This window comes from Leptonychotes weddellii, chromosome 3 (assembly GCF_054177405.1).
Source record: "Leptonychotes weddellii isolate Sample4059 chromosome 3, ASM5417740v2, whole genome shotgun sequence".
NCBI lineage: Eukaryota > Metazoa > Chordata > Mammalia > Carnivora > Phocidae > Leptonychotes > Leptonychotes weddellii.
Genome location: NC_138371.1, coordinates 81,147,195 through 81,174,828, shown reverse-complemented (window position 1 = coordinate 81,174,828; position 27,634 = coordinate 81,147,195). Strand labels below are relative to the sequence as shown.

Here is a 27,634-nt window from a genome sequence, read left to right as displayed (position 1 = left end):
TTTATTTATTTGACAGAGAGAGACATGGCAAAAGAGGGAACACAAGCAGGGGGAGTGGGAGAGGGAGAAGCAGGCTTCCTGCCGAGCAGGGAGCCCGATGTGGGGCTCGATCCCAGGACCCTGGGATCATGACCTGAGCTGAAGACAGACACTTAACAACTGAGCCACCCAGGCACCCCGATTTTATATATGATTTTAGATAGCTACATCACTGTTGTTTTTCTAATAAAGTTAGTCTTCTTAAACCATTTTGAACCCAAAAAAATACCAAGTACTTAATTTTTCTAATACCTCACTGGTCCAGTATCAAAAGTATATCCTAAAATATGCACATACATAAAAGCTGACTACCAGAAGTCTGCATGCTGATGTTTATGAATTTTTCTAATATGCCAAAACATGTTTTTGGACACATATTTTCTTTTTCTTTTTTTTAAGATTTATTTACTTGAGAGAGAGAGTGTGGGCACACACATATGGGGGAAGAGAGGCAGAGGGCATTGAGCCCAACAGTGGCTGGATCCCATGACCTGAGCCAAAACCAAGAGTCGGAGGCTTAACCAACTGCGCCACCGAGGCACCCCAGATTGAAACATTTTTAAATAAAATTAAGCTATGATCATTGGATAGAAAGATCATCCTAGAACCAAATTTCTTTGGGACTAAGAACTAGACTCTATGAAACATGAAATAGGAAGATGGGTGATTTAGGTTCCAGTTCTTTGGCAGTGATCTTATCTCTCAGTTAAGCAAATCTAAGCCCTCCCAAGTCTTTTGTATTTTCTCTTAAATAGTTAAAAGAATAACTGAATTCAGATTGAATGGTAATTGTAACCAATCAATCACTGCTTTTTACCTCAACCCTTGCCTATTCAAGTTGAAGGTAGTTTCTACTGGGCTTGGTTGAAAGTTTGATAATAAACTGCAGTTCCAGAAAATAACTAATTATGACTTTTAAAGAACAGTAATACTTAAATTTTTTTTAGGTAATAACAATCCTACATATATGAGACTAAGCAGTAAACCATTGTCCTAATAAGAAGCTAATATCATTTTTTCTATTTTTTAACTGATTTGCGTTGCTTAAAATTTTCATCAATAAAGTAAATGCATCAGAATTAAAATTTTCAAGCTCTTATACCTTGACATGACATGCGGTTCTTTTTGAGATAATATCCCACCGTACACATGCAAGTCCTTGTAGTTTCAGATGTTGGCAAACACAGCTGAGAGCATCCACCATTATTTAGTTGGCAAGAATTGCTGCCTGCATGGGAGGAAAGCAAGCAAAAGAAATATTCAAGAAAAATAAAAAGAGTATCATTTGATATCAATAATTCAAACAAATATGCTTTTGTTGATTTATAAATGCAGCTGCTTCATAGTGGTTAGTATGATGTTTTGTTGTCTTGAATAATTTGAAGTGGCATATTGCAGTTGAAGTCTGCCCTCCCCCAAAAATCTAAATGGAGATCTAATGCATGGCATAGTGATTATACACAGCAATACTATAATTAATTTATAGTATCAATTAAACTTTGATTACAATTCAAAGTTGCTAAGAGATTAGAGCTTAATTATTCTCACCACAAAAAAGAAATGATAATTATGTGATGTGATAGAGGGGTTAGCTAATGCTAAGGTGGTAATCATATTGTAATATATAAATGTATCAAATCAACCCATTATATACCTTAAACTTATGCAATGCTATATGTCAATTAGATCTCAAAAGATAAATTTCAAAATAAATAATTAACAAACAGTTTTTTAAAAAGCAAATGGCAATGCATGAGAAGATTCACAGCTACAGAAGAGCAAGTGAAATTGGTTTGTCAAGAATACTGTCATAGGCTTTTTAAGATCACAGAAACTAGGAAATCTTTTTATTATGATATTTCACTTCAACTCTAAAGTTACTTCCTTTTCAAGAATGCTTTATCCAAATGTGTCAAATAAATAGCTGTTAAATTATATTACTAACTCAACTTAAAGATTATGCCATTAAAAGAAAGGAGATATATATATTTAAATAATTTTTGAAAGCGAGGAAATAAATTTTGCTATTCCTAGGAACATAATTCTCCCAAAATATATTTAAAAGACACCCGTAAGAGTCATCTAATTAATTGGCATATTAACTCTCCTTAGTCCTGCGTAGTAGGAATGACAAATATTAGTCAGGTAATCACAGGTAGGCTTCTATAAAGATGTTCCATTGAATTTACTAATTTAGGCCCAATGTGCTAATTAAAGCTGGTAGCGTGACATTAAGTAATTTACAATCTTATCCAGCAAGTTCATTAAATATCCCATTTTTACAACATTTTTATTATTCTAGTACATGCAGTGCCATTTACGGGATGTTCAAGCTCTAATATGAAGTGCAGTAAATCCAGTGAGAATTACAAAGCATGATGAAAGCTATATATCAATAGTGCTCTATGGAAAATTCAAAATACCAATGCAGCTCATTATTTCTCATCTCCTGAATTCAAGATAGTCTGATGGGATTTAATTGTTCAACTGAAGCTGTCATGAGTTCTGTCATTTTTGAAGTGTGAAATACTCTCAATTTGGGAGATTTCTCACCAAGAGAGCTACCACACTCTCTGCTCATTTCCTATAGTTACCAGTTCAGTCAATGCTGACCTCCATCCTATACAGGGCCACATGCTAGGATTAGAGTTGCCCTGAACTGTTGAAATGATTACTTTTATCTCCTATATAAACTAATGAAGATGAGTTCATTTATTCCCCCTTTCCTCAGGCTGACTTATATACTAAGATGAAATTTCAGATCTCTGATTATTTTAATGAGACAGTTATATTTACACATTTACAATAATCTGTACTGACCTTATGCATATTTTATCTTATAGAAAACATATAAACATATATTAATGCCATGCCAAGCTATGGAAGTTTGCATTTTGATATAGATTTATTTCAACTGCTATAAAGACTGAAAAGCTGAGAAGAGATTGACAAGAAATGCTTTAATAGAAAGCTTGAAGAAACACCAAATAGAGAGAAGGGGAAACAAGGAAGTTGAAGTTAAAAAAAAAAAAAAAAGATTCAGGAAGAGAATGAAATTACAAAAAGAAAAATAGGGTTCTATAATCTTGATGATATCAGGCATATGTTAAGAAATAAGAAAAAGGAATTTCTGGAACTGTGCATTTTTGAATATAATTGCAGTAATAGCAGTATATTGTACCATGCTCATTTTTTGAGAAATAATAAAATTAGCCTATGTTAACAATTATGTTGTATAACATACATTTCATGTATCATTTGTTTAGTCTCTACCAGTGAAGGAGAGAAAAAGGAAAAAAATGAAATGAGTCATTATTTACACTAAGTATCTGCCTATTAAATAAAGAATTGATGTAGGAAAAATATTAGAGTGATTTTTAAAGACAGTAATTTAGGTAGTGATTATCTAGCAAGTTAGAAATACTAGCTTGGCTTAATATTTTGCAGTGAGACTGATGTTCAAACCTCATGCCCCAATTCCCTAGTGGAGCTAGAAAGTCCACTTGACTAACGAGAAGTCTCAGCTCTCCAGTGATCTATGTCAAAAATGATAAATGAAGTAGCTAATTGTACTTTGAAATCCAAAGAGGCAGTAATGTTAACACCTTAAATAATCCTAAATTGCTCATATTTCATACTAATGAAGCTTTTAAGGTACCTGCCATGATTCTGTTAATGCGATTCTCTTTAATACAGATGATTTAATCAGCACATTCTTTTAGTAAAAATAGTATTTCCACTGAATCTTAAGCTTAGTCATATTATACCATTAATTCCTAAGTATTCAGGTCCTTGTCAAGTTAGTAATACTTTCACAATGTGCAAAATACCCAACTCTACCTGTAGGATCAAACCCTTACAAGATGAAGAAAATTTTGTTAACATGAGCAAAAAAAGTGAGCCAAACATAATATAAGAAATTTTTCCTCCAATAAACTTTATTGGTACTGTATCTAGGGAAACTCTATAAATTATATTAATTTACAATTTCAAACAAACCATGTGCTTGTTCATATTTTGAAAAAAAAATGAATATATATATTTTTCAATGTCTTGTTTGGAAACAATATATCTCTCCTGTTGTATTTTCTAATGTGTTTTCAGATATAATCTCAGTAAGTACAGACTATGAACTAAATTTTATCATAGCACTGTAAGTTCTTATATTTTGAAAATATATTGTATTGAAATTCACAAAAATGTCATGATATTTTATTTATTGAGTACCAGCGTTTTATTCTCAATTAGATAATCTATTCCCCATGGCTTGAATGCCAGCAAAATTATTTATTTTGATACAGAAATCTTCCACTACAGAACTGCTAGTGAAAACACTCCTGTTCATTATAGATAGTGATTTTTTAAAAATGTCAGAGGGGCACCTAGTTGGCTCAGTCTGTTAAGTGCCAGACTCTTGATTTCAGCTCGGGTCATGATCTCAGGGTTGGGCTCCTCAAGGCTCCTCAGGGGTGGAGCCTGCCATGAGATTCTCACTCTCCCTCTCCTCTTCCTGTCCCCGTTCTCTCTCTCTAAAAATAAATACATACATACATAAATAAGAATTTAAAAATTAAAAAAAAATTTTGAGTGTCAGAGAGCAAATAAAGATTTGTGCATAAGAGTTTGGGTATTAGTGTCTTCTAAACTATGAAAGGAGCCCAGTAATCACTTCATTGTTTGTTTGTTTGTTTGTTTTAAAGCAATTATTTTCTTTATTTTTTTCATGAAATTTCAGGAGTGATTTCATACTAAAATTTGGCCTATGTTCTGTAAAGGGAAAGCAACCATGAAATCTGTTCTTCATTTTGTCTCTGGATGGGCAAGTATGGCTCCCAATTGGTACCTCAATAAATTCTGCCTGATTGATGGTTGTCACCGGTCTTCAGAATTAGTGATCCCCTTGGTTCACTATTTCTATCCCTACTGTTCTCTCTTTTGGTCTATATGCCCAAATCCTTCAGATGAAAGCCACTTTACATTTTCTTGAAATGTTTTTCCTAAGAAAAAAAGTATGTAAAGCTAAGGATTTTCATAGCAGAGACTAAAGTAAGAAAGTATAATACAGAAGAATATTTTTTCTAGGAAAAGAGTTCTGCTAATGTCATGGGTCATGAAGCAAAAACTAAGAAAGGACTAGCAGGTGTGGGGTTGTTCTGGCTGGCATCTCTAAAGTAATTGCCATTTGGGCAATGTGACAAGTCCACCTATGTAAACCATCTGTTAGTTCTCTCACTCCATTTCACTGCACACCATTTGGACAAGCAAAAACAAAAAAGCAAAATGCTTAGAGCCAAACAATGCAGTGCTTTTGGATGTGAAATTCTTACGTTGACATAGTCCATTTGAAGTCCCCTCATTCATTTAGTTTCTGGGCTTAATGATACACTGTATATATTTGGCTGGGAATTTTTTCTCATTCTTATATTTTTGAATCAAGAACCAGATAAGACCTCCCTGAAGACATGACAAATTAAGATTCCTTGGAAGCCCTTGCTAATGTTTTGAAAGCTCATTATACACCTACGTTAAAGGCATTTCTTCTGCAGTAATAAGGAGCATTTGCCCTCCCCTTTTTTTAACTGGAAGCAAAAATACAAACCTTTCAATTGTCGAATTGAGAAAAGAATATGAAAAAGAAGAACATTATATATTCAAAAAGCGGCACAAATTCATTACAGTGTGACTTGCCTTGCTGTGCTTCTTTATCATACACTTTCATATGAACAACACCAGAAGTCTTATTTCTCAGGACAGTGGGGTTTCTTCCATCTCTTTTGCTGCAGGTTCCCAGCTGAGCTAAGTTTTGGTCTGCCCACCACAGTTTCTTATCTATAAAAGTGAAAAGATCTCTTCTATGAAAAAGATAATCATCTTATTAAATAACAGTAAACAGCTATTAAAGTATAATACTTTCTGATTTCTTTCATTATAGTCCCAAACTCTGTTTCTAAGGGAAACCATGAAATCACTTTTACTCTTTAAAAAATAAAAACCACAGTGATATTTTATTGTTTAAATTTTTCTGCCTCCTCGCCAGTCTTGTCTTTTCTTTTTCTTAAAAAAAAGGGGGAAAAAAGGACACACAATGTAAATAAAAGCATATTCAAATTAATATGGAATTCATATTATATTATTTACATACTCAAACATGATCACAGTAGTTCTGTATTGTATCTGTAAATGGACGGTAAAATCCAACCAAATATCCAAACAACAATTATAAACAAAAAGACTGTACTCTTTGTTTGCAATATGTAAGTTTTTAATAATTAGTACTCCCCACTACTGAATTCCTCCTAGTAACCTCTTTTTATATTTTTTGCACAGCTCATGCCCCTTCAAAATTTTAATAATGTAAACTGTTCAGTGTATGTGTTAAGTGCATCTATTGAATATCTCCCTTAGTAGAGACCCTGCAATGTGCCACAGATTAAAAAAAAAAAAAAAAAATAGTCCTGACCTTAAAGAAGCTGGCATGCTGGTGAAAATGATACATTTATTATTATTTTATTTCAAACTATCATACCAAAACTACAAGGAATCTATTACCATTCTCATTTTATAGATGAAGAGCTTAAGATTCATAGAGATTAACTATTTTAATCAAATTTATATATTTGGTCTTCCTATCTCCAAAAATTGTGTTCTTTCTAAGACTCCATGTTGAATGCATTAAAAATTTTAAGGAAAGGCAATAATTCAAAATGAAGTTCATAAATATAAAGGTTTTGAACAATTTAGACTTTTCAAGAAAAACATAATTAATGATGATTGGGACCGCATCAATTTTTACCTAGAAGTTAAAGTTATTTAATTATATGAACAAAACAAAATAGTCTTTACCTTCACAGTACATTTATTCTTTTTTTCCCCAGTTAATATTATATTTCTTTATTTTATTTTATTTTATTATGTTATGTTAATCACCATACATTACATCATTAGTTTTTGATGTAGTGTTCCATGATTCATTGTTTGCATATAACACCCAGTGCTCCAGAGGCAAAGAATCTGTACTCAGAAAACTATAAAATACTCATGAAAGAAATTGAGGAAGACATGAAGAAATGGAAAAACGTTCCATGCTCATGGATTGGAAGAACAAATATTGTGATAATGTCAATGCTACCTAGAGCAATCTACACATTTAAGGCAATCCCTATCAAAATACCATCCACTTTTTTCAAAGAAATGGAACAAATGATCCTAAATTTGTATGGAACTAGAAAAGACCCCGAATAGCCAGAGGAATGTTGAAAAAGAAAAGCAAAGCTGGTGGCATCACAATCCCGGACTTCAAGCTCTATTACAAAGCTGTCATCATCAAGACAGTATGGTAATTGCACAAAAACAGACACATAGATCAATGGAACAGAATAGAGAGCCCAGATATGGACCCTCAACTCTATGGTCAACTAATCTTCAACAAAGCAGGAAAGAATGTCCAGTGGAAAAAAGACAGTCTCTTCAACAAATGGTGTTGGGAAAATTGGACAGCCACATGCAGAAGAATGAAACTGGACCATTTCCTTACACCACACACAAAAACAGACTCAAAATGGTTCACAGGACATTTATTCTTATTCAAATCCTAAGATATTTTGACTGAACCAAAGCCTAGATTCAGATATTGCAAGAAGGATAGTAATACAGACATCAACAATAATCATCCTTTACTGAATTTGATTTTGTGCAATGCCTAATTCTAAACACTGCAGATAGAGTAATTCATTTAATCTTCACAACAATTCTATTAGGTAAGTATTGCTATTACTAAACCATCTTATAGAAGAACACTGAGACAAAGTGAGGTTAAGTAGTTTTCCCCAGGCCATACAATAAATAGTAGCCCCAGATTCTAGAACAAGCCCTGATTTTAGAGCCCATGGTGTTAATTTAACCTCTAGTGTCCCCTTCCATTGATGGATGGAGTTTAGTCTTCTCTCTCTTGATTTTATATATATATAAAAGCATAGTGGGAGTGCTAATAAAGGTTAAAAATAGGATTTAAATTAAGTGAAGATATTTTTATATGTAATATCACCTACCACCACCATGTCCCCAAACCCTTGCCCTGAGTTTACAGAGGGTTAACAACTGATAGAAGTCTCAACTAAATACATAACATAGCTCTTTTTAAAAATACTCAGCAAAGAGGTCTGGAATATGAAGTCTGGTGCCCTGCAATAATGTTATCTTCATTCTGGCATTTGGGAGACCCAAAATCTGACCCCTAACTCCAATCTAAAGCAAAATCTGCAAGTCACGGTGACCAATGCTATGCAGAGCTCCCAGTGAGAAACCCCATCTCCAGAAAGATACCAAGTAAAAAGACTTTTATTTTCATGAAGGAAGAGGAAACCCATGATAGACACCCAGTTGTTATACATTATGGGAAACCAAGAATCTCCAGTCCAATGAAAAAAGCCAAACACTAAGATAGACATAAAGACACATAAACATAATTCAGAAAATATCTTTAAAAATTATCAAAGATATTCAAGTGTATGTCTTGTTCTAGAAAAATTAAAGATGCTGTAACAAGGAACAATGAAAGACAAACTCTTAGAACATTAAAAAATACGTGGTTGAGAAAATCTTCCATAATACAGAGGAAAAGGGCAAATAGATAACATGATAAAAAAGAAAAGATAAGTTGACTATTAGCCTAAAAAGTCACATAGCCAGCATCACCAATCTGACTAGGAATCATTGGATACTCCACTGCTATGCATTTACAGAAAAAAAAGAAAAATCAGCCTGTTTTACATAAAAATGTCTTTAACTGGACAGTAAAAAGTACTAATTTTATTAAATCTTGATCCTTCAGTACATGTCTTTTTAATATTCTGTGTGGTAAAGTGGGAAGTGTGAATAAAGCATTTCTGCTGCATGCTAAACTGTAATTGTCTGGAAGAAATTTATTTATGAGATTGCTTAAGCTGCAAGATAAATTAGCTACTTTTTTTTCTTTAAGTATTTATTTAAATCCCAGTCAGTTAATATACACTGTAGTATTAGTTTCAAATGTAGAATTGAGTGATTCATCACTTACATACAACACCTAGTGCTCATCACTACATGTGCCCTCCTTAATACCCATCACCTATTTAACCCATCCTTCCACCCACCACCCCTCCAGTAACCCTCAGTTTGTTCTCTATAGTTAAGAGTCTGTTTCCTGGTTTACCTCTCTCTCTTTTTTTAAATTTTCCTTTCTTTTCTTTTCCTTTCTTTCTTTCTTTTTTTGAAAATTAGCTACTTTTTTCATAGAATACCATTCTTTACTTGAAAGAACAACTGACAGACAATCTATGCTTATTCAGACCCAGGTATTTGGCAGGTATTTCTCAAAAATGAATGAAATGGAGAAGAGAGTTGGAGGACTGACAATACCTAACTTCAAGAATTACTATAAAGTTACAGTAATTAAGACAGTGTGGTGTTGGTAGAAGAATAGACAAACAGATCAATGGAACAGAACAGAGAGCCCAGAAATATACCCTTATAAATATAGTCATCCGATTTTTGACAAAGGAGCAAAGGTAATACAATGGAGCAAAGACAGTCTCTTAAACAAATGGTACTGGAACAGCTGGGTGTCTGCATACAAAAGAATGAATCTAGATACAGACCTTATACCTTTCACAAAAATTAACTCAAAATGGAACATGAACCTAAATGTAAAATGCAAAACTATAAGACTCTCAAAAGATAACAGGAGAAACCTAGATGACTTTGGATAAGGTGATGCCTTTTTAGTTACAACATCAAAGACATACCCCATGAAATAAATAATTGATAAAATAGATTCATTAAAATTACAACTTCTCTGGGGTGCCTGGGTGGCTCAGTTGGTTAAGCGACTGCCTTCGGCTCAGGTCATGATCCTGGAGTCCCGGGATCGAGTCCCGCATCGGGCTCCCTGCTCAGCGGGGAGTCTGCTTCTCCCTCTGACCCTCCCCCCTCTCATGCTCTCTCTATCTCATTCTCTCTCTCGCAAATAAATAAAATCTTAAAAAAAAAAAAAATTACAACTTCTCTGCAAAAGAAAATATCAATACTTAGAAGACAAGCCACAGACATGGAGAAAATATTTACAAAAAGTACATCTGATAAAGGACCATTATCAAAAATATACAAAGAACTCTTAAAATTCAACAATAATGAAATGAATAACCCAATTTTAAAAATGGGCCAAAGACGTTGACACTTCATTAAAGAAGATATGCCGATGGAAAATATGCATATGAAAAGAGGCTCCACATCTTATGTCATCAGAGAAATGCAAAGTAACCTAACAATGAGATACCACTAGACACCTATTAAAATAGCTAAAATTCAGAACACTGACAACACGAAATACCAGTGAGAATGTGAAGCAATAAGAACTCTCATACACTGCTGACTGAGAATGTAAAATGGTACAGCTATTTTGGAAGAAAATTTCGTGGTTTCTTACAAAATTGAAAAAACTCTTACCATGTGATCCAGCAATCTACTCTTTGGTATTTAAGGAGTTAAAGGCTTATGTCTACACAAAAAACTTACACAGATTTTTACAGACTTATTCATAATTGCGAAAACTAGACTTGACTAGAAAAAAGAAAAGAAATGAAATGAAATGAAAAGAAACTCTATCCTTAACCACTAGAAGGTAGTCAATCTATGTCAGACTACATGTTGCTTACCCAAAAGTCGCTGTCCTCCCTGTCAACTTTGCTAAAGAAGAATCATTTCCACAGACAACATTCAAAATGCCAAGCACATTCTTTTGCAGGCTCCTGCTCATAGAGGTGGCCATGTAACTTAATCTAGATTACAGTTTCAGGGCAGGAGGAGCTTCTAGAAGTAACACAAAACCATGCCCTGTTTATGTAAAAAGTCTCTGAGGATAACCAATTGGATTCTGATGGGGCAGTACGGAGTTGTCAAATAAATGGGAGAAGAGGCAGAACAGAAAGAACCATGTCCTTGAGGACCATGACCAAAGAAACTTGCACCCAGGAAAGACTATAAAGACTTGGATAACAGGCATCTCAGTACTGACCAGCATGAAACTAGGACCATGGATAGACTAGAAAAACTATTTTAGGTCGTTGCAGTCCTCTAAAAACATACCGTTCATCAATCCTAATTCTTGCTCAAGATTCTTCAAATTTCCTGATTATATACTGCCTCAAATTTAAAATTCCTTACCAGGTTTTTAAATCATGACGTAATCTGAATTGATTCCACCTACTAAGATGTCTTTCTAATTTCTCTCTAGTACATGCATTTAATCCACTCTTATCACCTTACAATACTCATTTATTCATTCATTTTTCAACTAATATTGAGCATCTATTATATTCATAAAGTACTATGTAGATAGTGGGAAAATGAAACACAATGTCTGTCTTTATAGATTCTATGTTCTAGTGATGGAGAAAGAAATACATAAACAAACAGGAAAGAAACAACTTTAATCCCCACAAATCAACAGCAAAAAATAAATAAATAACCTGATTGAAAATGAGCAAAGGGCTTGAATAAACATTTTTCTAAAGAAGACATGCAAATGGCCCACACGTATATGAAAAGATGCTCAACATCACCAATCATCAAGGAAATGCAAATCAAAACCAGAATGAAATATCACCTCACACTTGTGAAGATGGTTATAGTTTAAAAAAGAAAAGATAACAATGCTAACAAGGTTATAGAAAAATTGGAACCCTTGCACACACTGCTGCTGGGAAAATAAAATGGCAGAGACACTGCAGAAAATAGTATGGAGGTTCCTCAAAAAATTAAAAATAGAACTATCACATGACCTAGAATCCCACACATCTGAGTATATATTCAAAGAAACTGATGTCAGGATATCAAAGAGATATAACACTCTAATGTTAATTGCAGCATAATTCATAATAGCAAAGATATAGAAACAACCTAAATGTCTACTAAAGGATGAATGGTTAAAGAAAATGTGATATAGACATACAATGGAGTATTATTCAGCCTTAATAATGAAGGAAATATTCTGGTAGAGAATGTTGATAATGGGAAGGCTATCAATGTAAGGATATAGGCGGTACATAGGAAATCTCAGTATTTTCTTCTCAATTTTACTGTGAACCTAAAACTGCTCTAACGAAATTAAGTCTTCAAAAAAAAAAAAAAAAGGAGATTTTACCATAAACAGCAACATGGATGAACCTTGAGGACATCACACTAAGTAAAATCAGCCAGTCACAGAAGGACAAATACTTCATGATTCCACTTATATGAGGTATCTAAGCTAGTCAAAATCAGAAACAGAATAGAATGGTGTTGCCCGGGGTTGGGGAGAGAAAGAAATGGGGAGTTGCCCTTCAACAGGTAAAAAGTTTCAGTTACACAAAAGGGGTAAATTCTAGACATCTGCTGTACAACATTGTGCCAATAGTTAACAATATTGTATTGCACACTTAAATTTTGTGTGAGGAGGATGGACCTCATGTTAAATGTTCTTATCACAATTTAAAAAAAAATTAGGAAACAAAATAACTAGCAACTTCTATTAGTGCTATGAAGAATACGCACAGTTCCATTTTTTACTTATGTTGGTTTCCCCACCTTCGTGTGCACGTAATTCCACTATAGTCCCCCTTCATCGCACAGGTAGAACCCACCCTCAGCGAAGTATTTCAGACTAGCATGTCCCACATCTACTCTTCCTTCTCACTGATGCTAAAGCCATCTACAGACAGAATCACATGGCTTTATATTTAATTGTTGCTTTTCCCTTTCTTTTCACTTGTACTAATTTTGACTTTTTATCCAGAGATGAAAGCTCGAGAACAAGATCCTGTCTTGTACTTCTTTATATCTTCACAGTGCTTTGCATTCTTTTGAACTGAGCATGATGTAGAAGTTTCCTAAATACATGCAAAATGATTAGGGAAATAAATATCCCTAAAAATATCTCCCATAACAAATCGTAACTCAGAAAACATTTAAATAAAGCCATCTCTCCCATTCCCTGTTGATATTATCTTTTTTAAAATATCTTTTTAAATATACTTTTCAAGGATCTCTCTAACACAAAGGACTTTGGCTTTTACTATGTATTACGTAGAATCACAGATGTTTCTCTCACTTTTTCTTTCTCACATTGTTATTGACTTGAATATACTAGAATCTTCAGAAATTACCAAAATGCAAAGACTGCTTGCTTAACTTGATGTCAGCAATTATGAATATCTCTACTCCACCATTATGGGTTAAATTGTGTCTCCCAAAATTCATATGTTGAAGTCTTAACTCCCAGGACTTCAGAATGTAACTGTTTTTAGAGATAGGGACTTTAAAGAGATAATTAAGTTAAAATGAAGTCATTAAGATGGGTCCTAATCCAATATGACTAATGTCCTTATAAGAATAGAAAACAAGAAGCAGAGTAATGTATAGAATTGTTGAGTCGCTATATTGTACACCTGAGACTAATATAACACTGTATGTTAATTATACCAGTATCCAAAAAAGAAAGACAAAGAAAGAGGGAGAAAGAGAGAGAAAATTAGGACAGAGATACACACACACAGGGAAGACTCAGGGAGGAGAAGACACCCATCTACAAGTCATAGAGAGAGGCCTCAGTAGATACCAAGCATGCTGATACCTTGATCTCAAGATTTCAAGCTCCAGAATAGTGAGAAAGTAAATTTCTGTTAAGCCACCCAGTCTATGAGACTTTGTTATGTAGCCCTAGCAAACAAATACATTTACTAATAGACATATTAAAAGGAATTTATGAAATTAAAGAATGAACATAAATAACAAATATAAATTGATTCTGCCATACAGTCTCTAAAATCTTCATTCAAAAGAGAGAGAGAAAGAGAAGAGGAGAGGAGAGGAGAAGAGAGAAGAGGGATGAGGAGAGGAGAGAAGAGGAGAAGAGGAGATGAGAGGAGAGGAGAGGAGAGACAAGGGAAATAAATTTACTGAAATGTGCTAAGTTCCAGGGCCTTTGGTAGGCTCTGAACATAAGCGAATATGACTGTCTCATTTAATCATCATAAATGAGATGTGATGTGTTAATACACCTTCTGTTGTTACAGATGAGCAAACAGAAGGTCAGAAGGTGACCTTCTCCAAGGTCACACAGCAGAGGCATGGTGGGAACTCTCAGCTGGTATTAACTGAATTTCAATGCTCTTTCTACTGCATAGCTCTGTGCATAAAAATGTATACCCACTAGACCTAATAACACTATACCCTGCAATGCAAAATTACTTGATAAATATAAAGTTTGGTCCCAAATTAAAAACAGTTGAAATATATGTTTCAGTTATTATATTTTAAAATTATAATATGAAGTTTTAAAGTTTTAATAATACCTGACTTCTTAAAATGTATTATCAAAATTGATAGCTTATTTTTTAAATATTCAGAATATGTACTTTATTGAACCATACCAAAAGTATTGAGATCCATATTTAAAAATTATATTTCCTCAAAAACTAGCCCTTTATATTTAAAATATAAAATATAACATTATGGCCAGTTACATCTGAATTACAGATAAAGGGCAATTAATTTTTGTAAAGTATGCCCTAAAAAATACCTATCCAAAAAATGTTCATTTATATGAAATTCAAGTTTAACTGGGTATCCTATATTTTATCTGGCAATTCTATTATCTCTATTCTCTTCTGAAACCCCAAAATTTATAAGAAAGCAATGAAAAAGGCAGAAGCCTATAAAGACAAGGAGGTCTTTATAAAGAAAACAAAAGATCATGGCTATAAAAATTGTAGTAGGTTAAAAGCAGATTATAATTGGTGGCTGACTTTACAGATAAAATGAAAATCTAGAGCTGCAAAGGAAGAGGCCATATGCAAGCTACTCTGCACTGCAGAACTTCAGAATAGGTCAGAAACTGGGAACCTTCAGGCCTCTGAAGATAGGGAGTTAGATGCCATTGAAAAAAAAAGATGACTGGTTTAGTCTATTTAAGAAGGAGTTAAAACCAGATGTACACAGCCAAGAGGGTGCTGCTCTTTAAGCCTGGTCAAAGAGTCAGAGAAATACCCTCTGGAGAGGATGACTGAGGACACTGAAAATAAGATTCTCAAATTGGAGGATAAAATAGAATCACCTGGACCTCCATTCAGTCATCAGAGGTAAAAACCAGGCAGTCGTCTTTTTGTCCCTCACCTCCTCCACTGTCTCACCCAAGGGCCTGCCATTCTGAGTAAGCTCAGTTAATTCTTTACCCTTATTATCTCAGGGATGTTTATTTCCTCTCCATTCCCAATGAAACTGCTGAGCTCAGCCTCAGCACCTGTCATTCTCTCATTGCTAAGGAAACACTAGCGTGATCTTTCCAAAATGCAAATCTGAGCATATCACTCCTCTGGTACTTAAAACTCTCCAATGGCTTTCCCCTGCCAACCCCCTAAGCAGGGCACAAAGGCCATCCATGATGTGAAGCCTGCTGAATTTTCCATCACCAGATCTATCACTGCCCCCAGTGCTCCGTGTTCCAGGAATATTGAATTGCAGTCCACTTTCAGTTACCCAGGGTAGATTAACCATGTTATGGCAGAAACATGTATAGAAATAATCAAAAGGCAACTTATTTGTAAAGAAAAATAATTAAAACTGTGAGTAAGAGAAATGCCTACACATCAGGATGAGTCTATCATTTCCAATTATATAGAAGCCATTACATTTTTGCATTGTATCTACTGCAAATCAGAAACGCCCCTCCACCTGCACCATCAGAGGTGGATATGTTTGCTTACAGCAGCGGTCTGTTAGCCTGTTAGCTGCTCCTTGATGCAGGAGCAGCTCTCCGTAGTCTGTCTGAAACCTATGCAAAAATCTGTTCCTTATGGCTGGGATGGAACTAGATGTCTCTTTGCTCTGTTAAGACTTGGTTTTTGTTGTTTTTTCTAATGCAGAGAATTTGGAAAAGGACAGTGAAGGTGGGATGGAGAGCACTGCAGAACAAAGCCCAGAATTCTGGGTTGAAGCCTTTGTGACCTTGAACTGACAGTTATGGCCCTAAAGTCTCGATTCATTGTTATATTGAGAGCATTGCCTCATTGAGAGCTGACGGGGCAGTCTGAGGTTATAGGGAGAAAAACTTGAGAATGGCAGGTAATTTAATTTCCAAGTGGATGGCTTCACTGTGTTGCCAGTGAACTAGTATTCTTGCAATAATGGAGAGAATGACAGTGAGAGGGAGGAATTAGCTGACAAAGACAAAGCAGCTCCAAATAACTGCTTGCTGGGGTGTTTAGAAAATAGAAAATGTAGAGTTTATTCAGTGAAAATTGATGTTAACTAAGATAGTTTTCATTAGAAGCAGGGAGTGGAGAAACAGCAGTAGGAGGCTCAGATAACAGAGCAGACTATTTGAACATTTTAATTGCATACATTTGTATTAAATATTCATCCTGTATCACAGTTGTGTTTAATTGTGCCTGAACTATGTTCTACCTGTGTCCTCCTTCCATTTTCCATTATCCCAGTTAATAGGTTAATAAATTGTTGACAGTATATATACTTTGCCAAAATGATTGTTCCCAAACATCTCTATGCTTGTTTGCATTTGCCCTCAGTTTACTTCCTTACCTCTGCTACTATATCCACACCCCTACTCCCATTATCTGAATAATGGACACATTTTCAGACTCAGTTAAGGTGATACCTCTGTTTGGAAGCTTTGATTGCCCTCAAAAGGTAAAGTGGTTCGCCAGATTCTTTGTGTTCTGTAATTTGTGTGTGATTATATTGTAACATTCATAATGCCATAACACTTTTTTAATTTACATATATGTCTCCTTATTTAAAATGTAAGATTCTTCAGGGCAGGAAGTATGTCTTATTAACTCTTGTCCTCCATACATATGCCAATGCCAGTCACATGGATGGTTTTCAAGGCTGTAGTAGGTAAGAGAATGTGATTTGGAGTCATGCATACCTGTGGTTGGATGCCTGGCTGTGACACGTACTCTCTGCTTGATCCTGAGAAACTTACTTGGACCCTTAATATTTGTCTCCCCATGTATAAAATGAGAAAAATTGTACCACACTCACATAATATGAAAAGTATTAACTAAGTGATTCAAATGGTAAAGACAATAATTGGTAGCTTATTGAATAAACAAATGAATGAGTCAACAGAAAATCTGAAACATATACGTGAATATACTGATTCTATTACATAAACAATTAAGAAAAATACTTCTACTAATTATTAGTAGGAATGTGTGTGGAATTACTTTTTCAAAATGATGGATGGATTTGCATTGTTTCTATGATTTTATACTACTTCTCTTGTGGCTAAAGAAGGGTAGTGTGCCACCCCAATAATGTGCCACCCCTTTGTCATAAGGATTATTTTGACCTGATTATTTTGAGAAAGAGCAGACACAGGAGAAGCTCTGAAAACAGTATAAGTTACCCTTTTGTAAGGGACATTTATATTAGAAAGGAGGCCTGTACCATGAAGAGAGCTAATACCAGAGATCACTTGTTTACTGGAGAAACTTTCTGTATGGCAGGGCAATCTTTGTTTACCAAGCATTTCCTCTTCTCACCTCCCCATTAATTGCCTTCTCCCCCTTGAAGTCCCAGACCCCTGTCCCTTTCCTTAGCTAAGGATGATATATAAGCCTCAATTATCTCACTGCCTTTCCAGTCTTCTATCTTTTGGGGGCTTCTGTACACACATACAAATTATTTTTTCTCCTGTTAATCTCCCCTTTATTACAGGGGGCTCTCAGCCAAGAATCTACAAGAGTAAATGGAAAATCATTTTTTATTCTCTATACTAGTCATAATCATTAGCATGGAGGTTGGTTGAAACTAGTAGCATAATTCTTGACAGTAGAAAAGAATTATGCTATTTGCCTACGGGGATCACTCCAAAGGTGATCATCAAGTTCAAGTTGTACACAAGATGACCAATTAGGGTAGGTAAAATAAAATATTAGAACTTCCATTTATAGTTGTAATTGTAAACAAGTGAGGTTATCAGTGTTCAAGGAAAGCAACTTAATTCTTTGTTTGATATTTACTTATACATTGTTTAAGTGAAAGGTTTAAGAGAATCATTTTCCCCCTGTTAAGGGCCCCCTTGCTTAAGAAAGGTCTAAAGAGGGTTAAGTTAGGTGATGGCTTTCCTCTTTTGGACTGAGTTGTGTGCCCCCAAAATTCATATACTGAATCCTTAACCCCCAATGTGACTGCATTTGGAGATAAGGTCTTTAAAGAGGTAACTAAGGTTCATGAGGTCATAAGGGTGGGGTCCTAACCCAATAGGACTGGTTTCAATTTAAGAAGAGACACCACGGGTGTGAACACAGAATAAAGATGACAAGAGGACATGGTGTGAAGGCAGACATCTGCAAGCCAAGAGGGCCTGAGGAGAAACAGAACCCGTTGACTCCTTGATCTTGGAATTCCAGCCTCTAGACCTGTGAGAAAATAAATTTCTACTGTTTAAGCTACTCAATCTATAGTCTTTTGTTATGGCAGCCTTAGCTGACTAATACACTACCCCATATCTACTAGTTTGTTAAAAGCATCCTGGGGAAGTTATTAAAAAGAGTCTGAGACATTTTGAAGGACCAGGCTAAGAAGCACAACTGAGAGAAAATTCACCCTAAATTGAAAGCAGATCTGAACCTTACCTCTAAAATACATTCCATTTACCTATATCCACATTCTTTCTAAGTCCTCCATTTCTTCCACTTCCACTGGTACCACACTAGTCCAAGCTATCACAGTCTGTCACCTGAACTCCTATAACAGCCCCCTGAAGTTTTCCAAATTCTATTCTTGCCTCTCTCATAGCCAGTCTTCACACACTATCAAATAATATTTTAAAAACACATCCAGATTATAAAACTCCTGCTTAACCCTTCAACTGGATATTAGAATAAACTCCTCAGTCTTTACCATATTGGGTACATTCCTCGGGATCTCTCTCTGTGGCCCTCCTCTCCTCTGGAACGAAGCTCCTGCCACTCTAGCCACGTTAACCATGCAACACGCCAAGCACTGTATGCCCTTAAGGCCTTTGTATTTGCTATTTTCTCTGCCCAGAAAGTTCTTCCTTGGAAATTTTCACAAGGCTAGATCTTTCTTGCCATTCCTGTGTAAGCCCAAATAGCACCTCTTGGTGGCTCAGTCGTTAAGCATCTGCCTTTGGCCCAGGTCATGGTCCCAGAGTCTTGGGATCGAGCCCCACATTAGGCTCCCTGCTCAGTGGGAAGCCTGCTTCTCCCTCTCCCACTCCCCCTGCTTGTGTTCCCTCTCTCGCTGTGTCTCTCTCTGTCAAATAAGTAAATAAAATCTTAAAACAAAACAAATAGCACCTCTTTGGCAAAAACCTCCCAGAAACTCTATTCTGTTTTCCAAACAGAGATAACCAGAATGAAGCTCTCTGTTCCTGGTAATCAAATACCATATAAAATAGTATCCAGAAAGAATTAATCTCAGTAGACCTTGTTCTAAATATATCTTTATTATTATGTGCAGGTCTTGGTTTTTAGTTTTTGGAAGAAGTCTTGAAAGATGGGAAGGCTTAGAAGATAGCAATCATAATGTAGAAGGGTCTGAGAACCATGCCATTCTGAATGAAATTAAAACAAGCAAACAAACAAACAAAAACAAAATAAAACAAAAAACTAGGTGTCTTACCAGATAGTTCAAGTGAGGAGAGAGAGCAGGGAAAAATAGTACTACTGCTTTCATCAACTGACAAAATGCTTATGAGAACAAAAGAAGATGAATAGTAAGGCCTTAAAAATTTCTAAACAATTTGACTCAGAAATGCTACATCGAAAATCGTACCCTAAGCTCAGCAAATAGCTACGTATTAGGATAGTCATCACAATATCTATAATTTCAAGAAAAAAAAGAAAAGAACTTTAAAACTTAACTATATATGTGATTATTTAAATAAAATATCATATAAGTATACAGTAGAATATTATATAAACATTAAAATGACATTGTAGAAACACTTATTGGTCTAGAAAGCAATGTTTAATACAAATTAAAAGATACATAATTAAAAAATATATATGTCATAAATTTTAACGCAAGCTTTAAACCACAGCTTTATAACAAAAAAATTTGATATTTTGAATCTGTTACTATTTTTGCCCATTTTTAAAATAATTTACTGTATTAGCATTCATATTATATAACTTCAACTTCAATTTCAATTAATTTAAGTCATATTTACAGTGTGCTTCTTGAACAAATTTTTTTTTCTTTTAATATATGAGAATTAACTAACATTATCCTTGTTGGAACATACAGTATATTATAAGGTTCCATTATTTTAAAAATTGCTTCAAATGGTTGTTCTAAATTGGGTAATTTGCTGTTCTGTCCTTATTATTAAACTATGAATGTTGTTGCAGTTACTGTGCAATTCTTGATACTGCCAAATAATTAATATGATAAAATTCACTGATCTAGAAGTATGTGTGTGGGTATAAGTATAAATAAATTACTGGGGAAAAGGTTAAAAAATAAATAGTCACAAATGATCTTTGGTGATCCTATTTGACATGTTCTTGCCCTTCCCAAATAATTTAATGTATCTATTCACTTGAAAATAAAAAAAACATGTAAAACCTCTATATTATAGCACAAGTCAGGGGAAAAAGTTGCCCATTTAAATAATCAGTTAGCAAAATATTATGTCATTGCAACTCAATACTTTCAATTGAGTTGAATGAGATATCTGCCAGCTGGAGCATACTCTTGAATCAGAAAATAAAAATAAAATTGTTTTATAAAGTGAGCATCATTCTACAATCCTTTATTTTATAGTTCATTAAATCACCAGTGTCATATTTTAATATAAATTATAAAATAAAGAAGAATGCATGTGCCCTTTATAAGGAAATCCAGAATGAGTGTCCTTATATGATCACTTCATTGTGCCCTCATTTTCATACCAAGAAATCTACTAGATAAGTACTCTATGTTTGACAGAGATCACAATATAATGTTCCTGAAAAAGGAATGTAACTCTGAATTTGCAAATAATACATTTCTCTTTATATTTGGGTTTTTAAAAAAATGGTCACTTATTGATACAAATTTTTATAAAGAAAGATGATGTGGAGATGTGATTTTTGTCATTCTACACCAAGTAATCTCCAGCTTTGACTAGATTTCTTACAACCAAAATTCCCTACAACAAATTTGGATTGCACAATATCATAAGGAAACACACACACGCACACATACACGCTATACACACAAGAATGCTTAGATGTAATTTGCATGGAAATGATTTGGAGGTATATTAACTATTTCAAAAAAAGAAAAACATGTTTCAAGGGGGCCTGTTCAGATAAATTTTTAAATAATAGAACATGGTTAAATAATTTTGAAATTTTACTGACAGTGTATGTTATGCCTACGTTCTATAACTATAAAGCTTTTATGTATTTTGTCCATCCATAGAAATACAAGAAATATTCCAGCTTAAGAAGTCTTCAATATGTTTGCCACCATTAAATGCAATCTTGATGATGACAAGGTCAAATAATCCTTTAAAAAAAGAAAAGAAAAGAAAAATGTTTTTCTTCTAAATTGTATTTGTAGTAATCCTTACCATGACACATGTATTATTTTTGTATTTGCTATTGCACAAACTAAAGAGTTCTCTTGTAAATGTTTCTGGGTCACCTACCTGTCCTTCTAAATCTCATCACATCTTTTAGGCAAAGCTCTTATTCTTATTCTAAGATTATAGTCTTTTATCCTCCCACGCTTAATTTCATTTGGAGTCAATTCAGGGCAAAATAATCTTATCACTGGCCTTTTGAGTACTGCCCATCTTTGATACATCTACGTTATAAGCTACATAGAACAATTTTACATACAATTTAAAAGCCTAAAAGCATCATATTTTTAAAAGGTGCACCTGATTTATGTTCTTTCAATTTTTTTTCCTATACAACACAGGATATTTCTTGAATGGTTATGTTTAAATATGGAGCAGTATCAATTAGAATTAAATTGATGAGGACATTTATTTCAACTTTGTAATGCTTAATATTCTCTCCAAATTATATGAGATTGTGCTGATGCTAATTATGGAAAGAGGAAAAAAAGAGAAATTTAAACATATTGATGCCCAGGTACATTTTTTTTATTTACCTAAATCTAGGTATATATGGCCCCAGAAAATCCTTTGTGATTAAATGCCATCTATCTAAGCCTAATTTGAATTGAACAGAATCGCCAAATAGCAAAAAGGGCTCAAGTTTGATTGTTTAACTTCAGTTTAAGTGAATAATATTCACTGGAGCATAATATGATTCCAAGTTATTTGTTACATTCCAACATGGGATAATACCTACAGAATATTGGCAGACTTGTGGAATGACCTCTTTGGTTCTCTTGATTCATTTTCAAGATTCATTACATTATTGTTATAATTACATTAACTCAAAAATCTATTATAAATCTAAAACATGTCATGTCTTTTTGTACTCTACACACCTTTTTTTTCTTTTTAAATAAGGAGGAGACATGGGGCAACATAAAACAATTATGTCTCTACTCAAAGAAAATATGCATTTTCAAATTTGTTCTTTTTTTAATGCCATAAACATGAACAATGTAAATTTATTTTTCCTGAAAAAAATGATTCCAAGAAAGTTAACCTTTAATAGTTTATAAAGGGGAGACAATCACTATTTAATGCTTTTAAGTATGGTAAAGCTGAGATGATTTAATTATACCATTTATGTTAATGAGACCATTCTCTGATCACTAATTATAATCTGGTTACAAAAATAGTACCATGATGTACTTTACAATTGTAGTATTTATCCATTCCGTTAGGTAATTAGCATTAAGAACAGCAACATATTGGAACACAGCAATTTAAGGTGACAAAAATTGCTGGAATAGGATCACATAGAGTCCTTTGGAGATTTCTCATAGTACTTTTAATGTAAACTTTGATGGGCTATTAGTTTTCATTAATGGTAGTTTAAGTACTTAGAGAAGACAACTATGTACTGTACTTAGTGCTGGGCAAACTGCCTGGATATAGTTCATATATTACTGTTACTTTAATGAATAGTGTTATGGCAATTAGAAGACTGATGGCTTAGAAAATTTAGGTGGATATATTTGAAGTTCTTTGCATTAAGTGACATTGGTTGGTGTACACTAAAAAGTATCTTATCCCTTTTTGAAAAGTATGATTTGAAAGGAGAATTACTTTAAATATATAGCATAATTATAGTGCATTTAAAATAACCTGGTTTCTAGATATCAAATTACAGATAGAGATGCAATGTAAGTGTACCAATTAAATCACTGGATCTTTTGCTGAAAAGTAGATGTAAACACAATTTTTAAGTAAATAGAATATCTTTTGAATCTTTATAAGTGATATGTTGTTTGTTCAGCTTTTGACTACTTGTATTTTTAAGTAGAACACACTTACGCAATTCCACTATAAACACAATAATAATCACGTAAATATCTCATATAAGTGCACTGATGATCATTAGTATATCTAAAAGAATTAACATTTTTTCAATAACTGGTGTTATTTTTCTGAACTGTTTTAAAGACTCTTAATTAAAAGAACCATTTTCAAGCATTATATTCCATCTTTCATGAATGCTTTCTACTGAGTAATCTTTTATAAATATATGATCTGGTGTCTAGAGATCATTTTCTCAAAAAAAGTCATTTTTTTAAAAATAAGTTAATATTCTTTCTAAATCCAGATATTTTTAACTGACATAATACAATTGCATAAAGATATAAATCATTAAAGCTTTTAATTTTAAAACAATTGAAATTAAAGCAACAAACTAAGAGTTCTTCAAAGTTAAGTGTTCTAAATAACTATAATTATTTTCTTCATATGATTGATTTTGTTTTTTTTTAATTTCTATAAACATTAACCATAACAGCTTGAAATAATCATATTTACTAGAAATCTCTCTTCTTTCTTATTAAGATACATAATTATTAATAGTAACATTGTATGTAATAAATTGGAAATAAAGCAAAAGTCATGGGGCAGAACTAATTCCATCATCATTAAGAATTTCATAAACATGAAAGCTAAAATCTTTAGAGAAGTAAAGTTATTGTAGATTACGACTTCTAGCTCATACTATAAGCATAAGTTAACTATGTATTGTATTTTAGTAGACTAGTGGCAGCACATGAAATATCAAGTATTTTCTAAGCAGAGTAAAACTTTCATGGAGGGCGAAAATGAATCAAAGCTTATAGCATTAAAAAAAATAGACTCTCCATCCAAAAGTAATAGGTGTTCAAAAAAATGCTCAGATAGTCAATCTCCACTTCCTATTCTTTCTTCCTTACATGTTCTTCCCCCACATACCTGAATGACTCACTCCCTCACTTCCTTCAGATTTTTGCTCAACTGTCATTTTCCAGTGAAAATTGCCATGACCTCTCTACTTAAAATTGTAATTTTTCTGGCTCCTTCCTCTCAACTCAACTCTACACTCCTTATTCTTATGCTTGGCTGAATTTTCTCCATTAGTACCTTCCATCACCTGACAAACTTTATTTCACTTGTGTATTTGCTTTTACACTTGTTTTCTCCCACTGGGAATATCAACCCCTTGACGATGGATTTGTTACCTGCTGTAAACTCTGTTGTATTCCTAGCACCTAAATTAGAGACTGGCTCATGATAGTCACTTGCTAAATTATTGAATGAGTAAACGAATCGAAATCGGGACAAATAAATTGCTATCTGCATTATCACGCACAATATATAAGACTAAGATACATATAAACATAAAAAACACAAATCCAGACTCTTTTTCAACAAGTTACATTTAAAAGAAAGAAAACAGAAGGAATCTTTTTGATCTAGGTTTCTCAACCTCAGCACTACTGGCATTTTGAGCCAGAGTTCCTTGTTAGGGAAGACTCCACTGTGCCATTTAAGACGTGTACCAGCATCACTGTGTTATACCCACTAGAAGGAGACCAGTGACCTCTCCACCCAGCAGTCTTCAGACATTTCCAAATGTTGCCTGATGGACATCTAAAATGTCTTCAGACATTTCCAAATGTTGCCCGATGGACAAAATTGCCTTGGGTTGAGAATAACTTGGGTAATGAGAAGAGCTCTAACTTTGGAGTTAGAATTATGTTCAAGTCCCAGCTTAGACCTTGGACAATGCACATTGTTTCCAGCAGTAACACTGCAGTCACAGTACATTCTTTCTGCATGGTTACTGTGTCTATTAGCCCTAATATGTGTACATTTAGAGAGTAGGTGCTCTGTAAATAGCAGTTATTGAGATAAACAGGGCAGCATAATGGATAAAAATACGATTTAAAAATATATCTAAATTTGTGTTTTTAACTAAAGAAATGCATACATGTGATAAAAACTGGAGCAGTCTCTACAGACTTTTTGAACCTACCTATTTTTAATTAACAACATATTTTGGCTAATAGTTCAAACCAACATATAGATTTACCTCATATTTAATAGCTGCATTATATTTCACTGTACAGATATGTCATGATTCATTTGGCTAGTCATTTATAATAGATATACAGATATTTTCCCTTGACTTTTCTAATCACAAGTACAACTTCAAAGTATGTTCTTGCATACATTTCAGTGCGCATACATCTTAGTGTAACTATGTCTAGAAGAAATTCCTAGAAGAAACACAGGCTTTAAAGTCTAAGAATCATGGACTAGAAAGCTTGCTACACTATATGTAACCCTGAGTGATTAATTTAGGCTGGCTGGGCCTCTGCTGGGACCCCTGGAATAAGCAGTGTTAATGATACCTGTCTGAGGAGATTGCTGTGAGAATTACTTGAGGTAAGATTTGTAACCTAAATACTAAAATGCTTTATTTATTTAGACTGTCAATTATTATTATTAAAGAGAATAATGCCGTTAGGCCCAGCTGTGAGAGGCTATCCTTAAGAGCCTAAATCATTCCAAACACTCAAGTTTTTGTTTCATTTTGGAAGTCTTTTATTTGTGCGTGTTTATGAGTATTTTATTTTCTTCTTCCATTAAGCTGTTTAGTTTCTTTGAGAACAAACACAACCCAACATAACCCTTCTTTTCTTGCATTTCTATATGCATATGTATATACAATAAATGCCAGAAATAACTGACTATATTTTATACATTTGTCTTGTTACTCATTTTTCCCTTTTCAATTTAAATCATTATATTATAAAATATTTTATTTTAAAGTTTATTTCAATACATATTTAAATTCTACATTAAATCTATGGTTGTGATCATTCTGCATAAAAACGCATGCTTTGAAAATACATTTTGATTGCTGTGGCAGATGTTTTTGCATGTAGATGGTCATTGTTTTATTTATTCATACATTCTACATTTCACTGGTCTCCTTCTAGTGGGTATAACACAGTGATGCTGGTACACATCTTAAATGGCACAATGGAGTCTTCCCTAACAAGGAACTCTGGCTCAAAATGCCAGTAGTGCTGAGGTTGAAAAACCTAGATCAAAAAGATTCCTTCTGTTTTCTTTCTTTTAAATGTAACTTGTTGAAAAAGAGTCTGGATTTGTGTCTTTTATATGTATCTTAGTCTTATATATTGTGTATGATAATGCAGATAGCAATTTACTTGTCCCGATTTCGATTCGTTTACTCATTCAACAATTTAGCAAGTGACTATCATGAGCCAGGCTCTAATTTAGGTGCTAGGAATACAACAGAGTTTACAGCAGGTAACAAATCCATCGTCAAGGGGCTGATATTCCCAGTGAGAGAAAACAAGTGTAAAAGCAAATAAACAAGTGAAATAAAGTTTGTCAGGTGATGGAAGGGAGGGGAAAATTCCACAAGAAGCATGGACTTAATTGAAACTAAGTTTCAGCCTTTTTCACATGCAGAGGGAGATAAATATTTAGCAAGCTTTGATTTAAAAACAAAACAAACAAACAAAACCCTGCATTTGACAACACATAGACTTGCATTGTACAAAATAGGAAATGACTCCTTAAGGTGGATTATTAAAGTTAAGAACTTGTAAGTTATCAGACCCATCGCCTTGTCATAAGAAGACAGCATATAGTATCCTTCTAGACTAAATTTTATTTTGAATCTGTGAATGTTCAGTCTAAGGACTGTAGCAAGACTAAATGCACCACACTCACAGCCTGTCCCTTGCCATCATTTATAATATCCCTTAGATGCCATGACAATCTGACATAATTATTTCAGGAGGTAAAGTAGAAAAAAAAGGCTTTTGATGATTTCTGCATGGCAATTTTACTGGGTTGTTTATTGTATATATTTTTTTCACATTCTTATCATTATTTATAAGGCATATTATCTATCTGAGGAAATTCCTGACAAGTACAAACTGAGTGCTAGATATGCTTTATTTTTAATAAACCCTAACATCAGTCATTACACCAAGTAATATTTTGCTGAAAAGAACAAAGATACATATTTTAAAAAAACTGAGAAATCAGTCAAGAAAGTGTAAGTGTTAGTGTAGGTAAAGACTAATTTTTTGCCATTAGCTTAGCATTTCTTTCAGTCAGCAGAGAGAC

General features: G+C 33.8%; 1 protein-coding gene across 1 annotated transcript in view; it reads right to left on the bottom strand.

The window, feature by feature from the left end:
* The window catches only part of LRP1B (LDL receptor related protein 1B), a 1,719,891-nt gene that overhangs the window by 477,512 nt on the left and 1,214,745 nt on the right, over positions 1 to 27,634 (bottom strand). Inside the window, exons 26-27 of the mRNA XM_081815486.1 lie at positions 5,724 to 5,868; positions 1,142 to 1,263 (exon numbers count right to left, since the gene is read on the bottom strand). Coding sequence (XP_081671612.1) covers positions 1,142 to 1,263; positions 5,724 to 5,868 — 267 coding nt within the window. The remainder of the gene's footprint in view (positions 1 to 1,141; positions 1,264 to 5,723; positions 5,869 to 27,634) is intronic.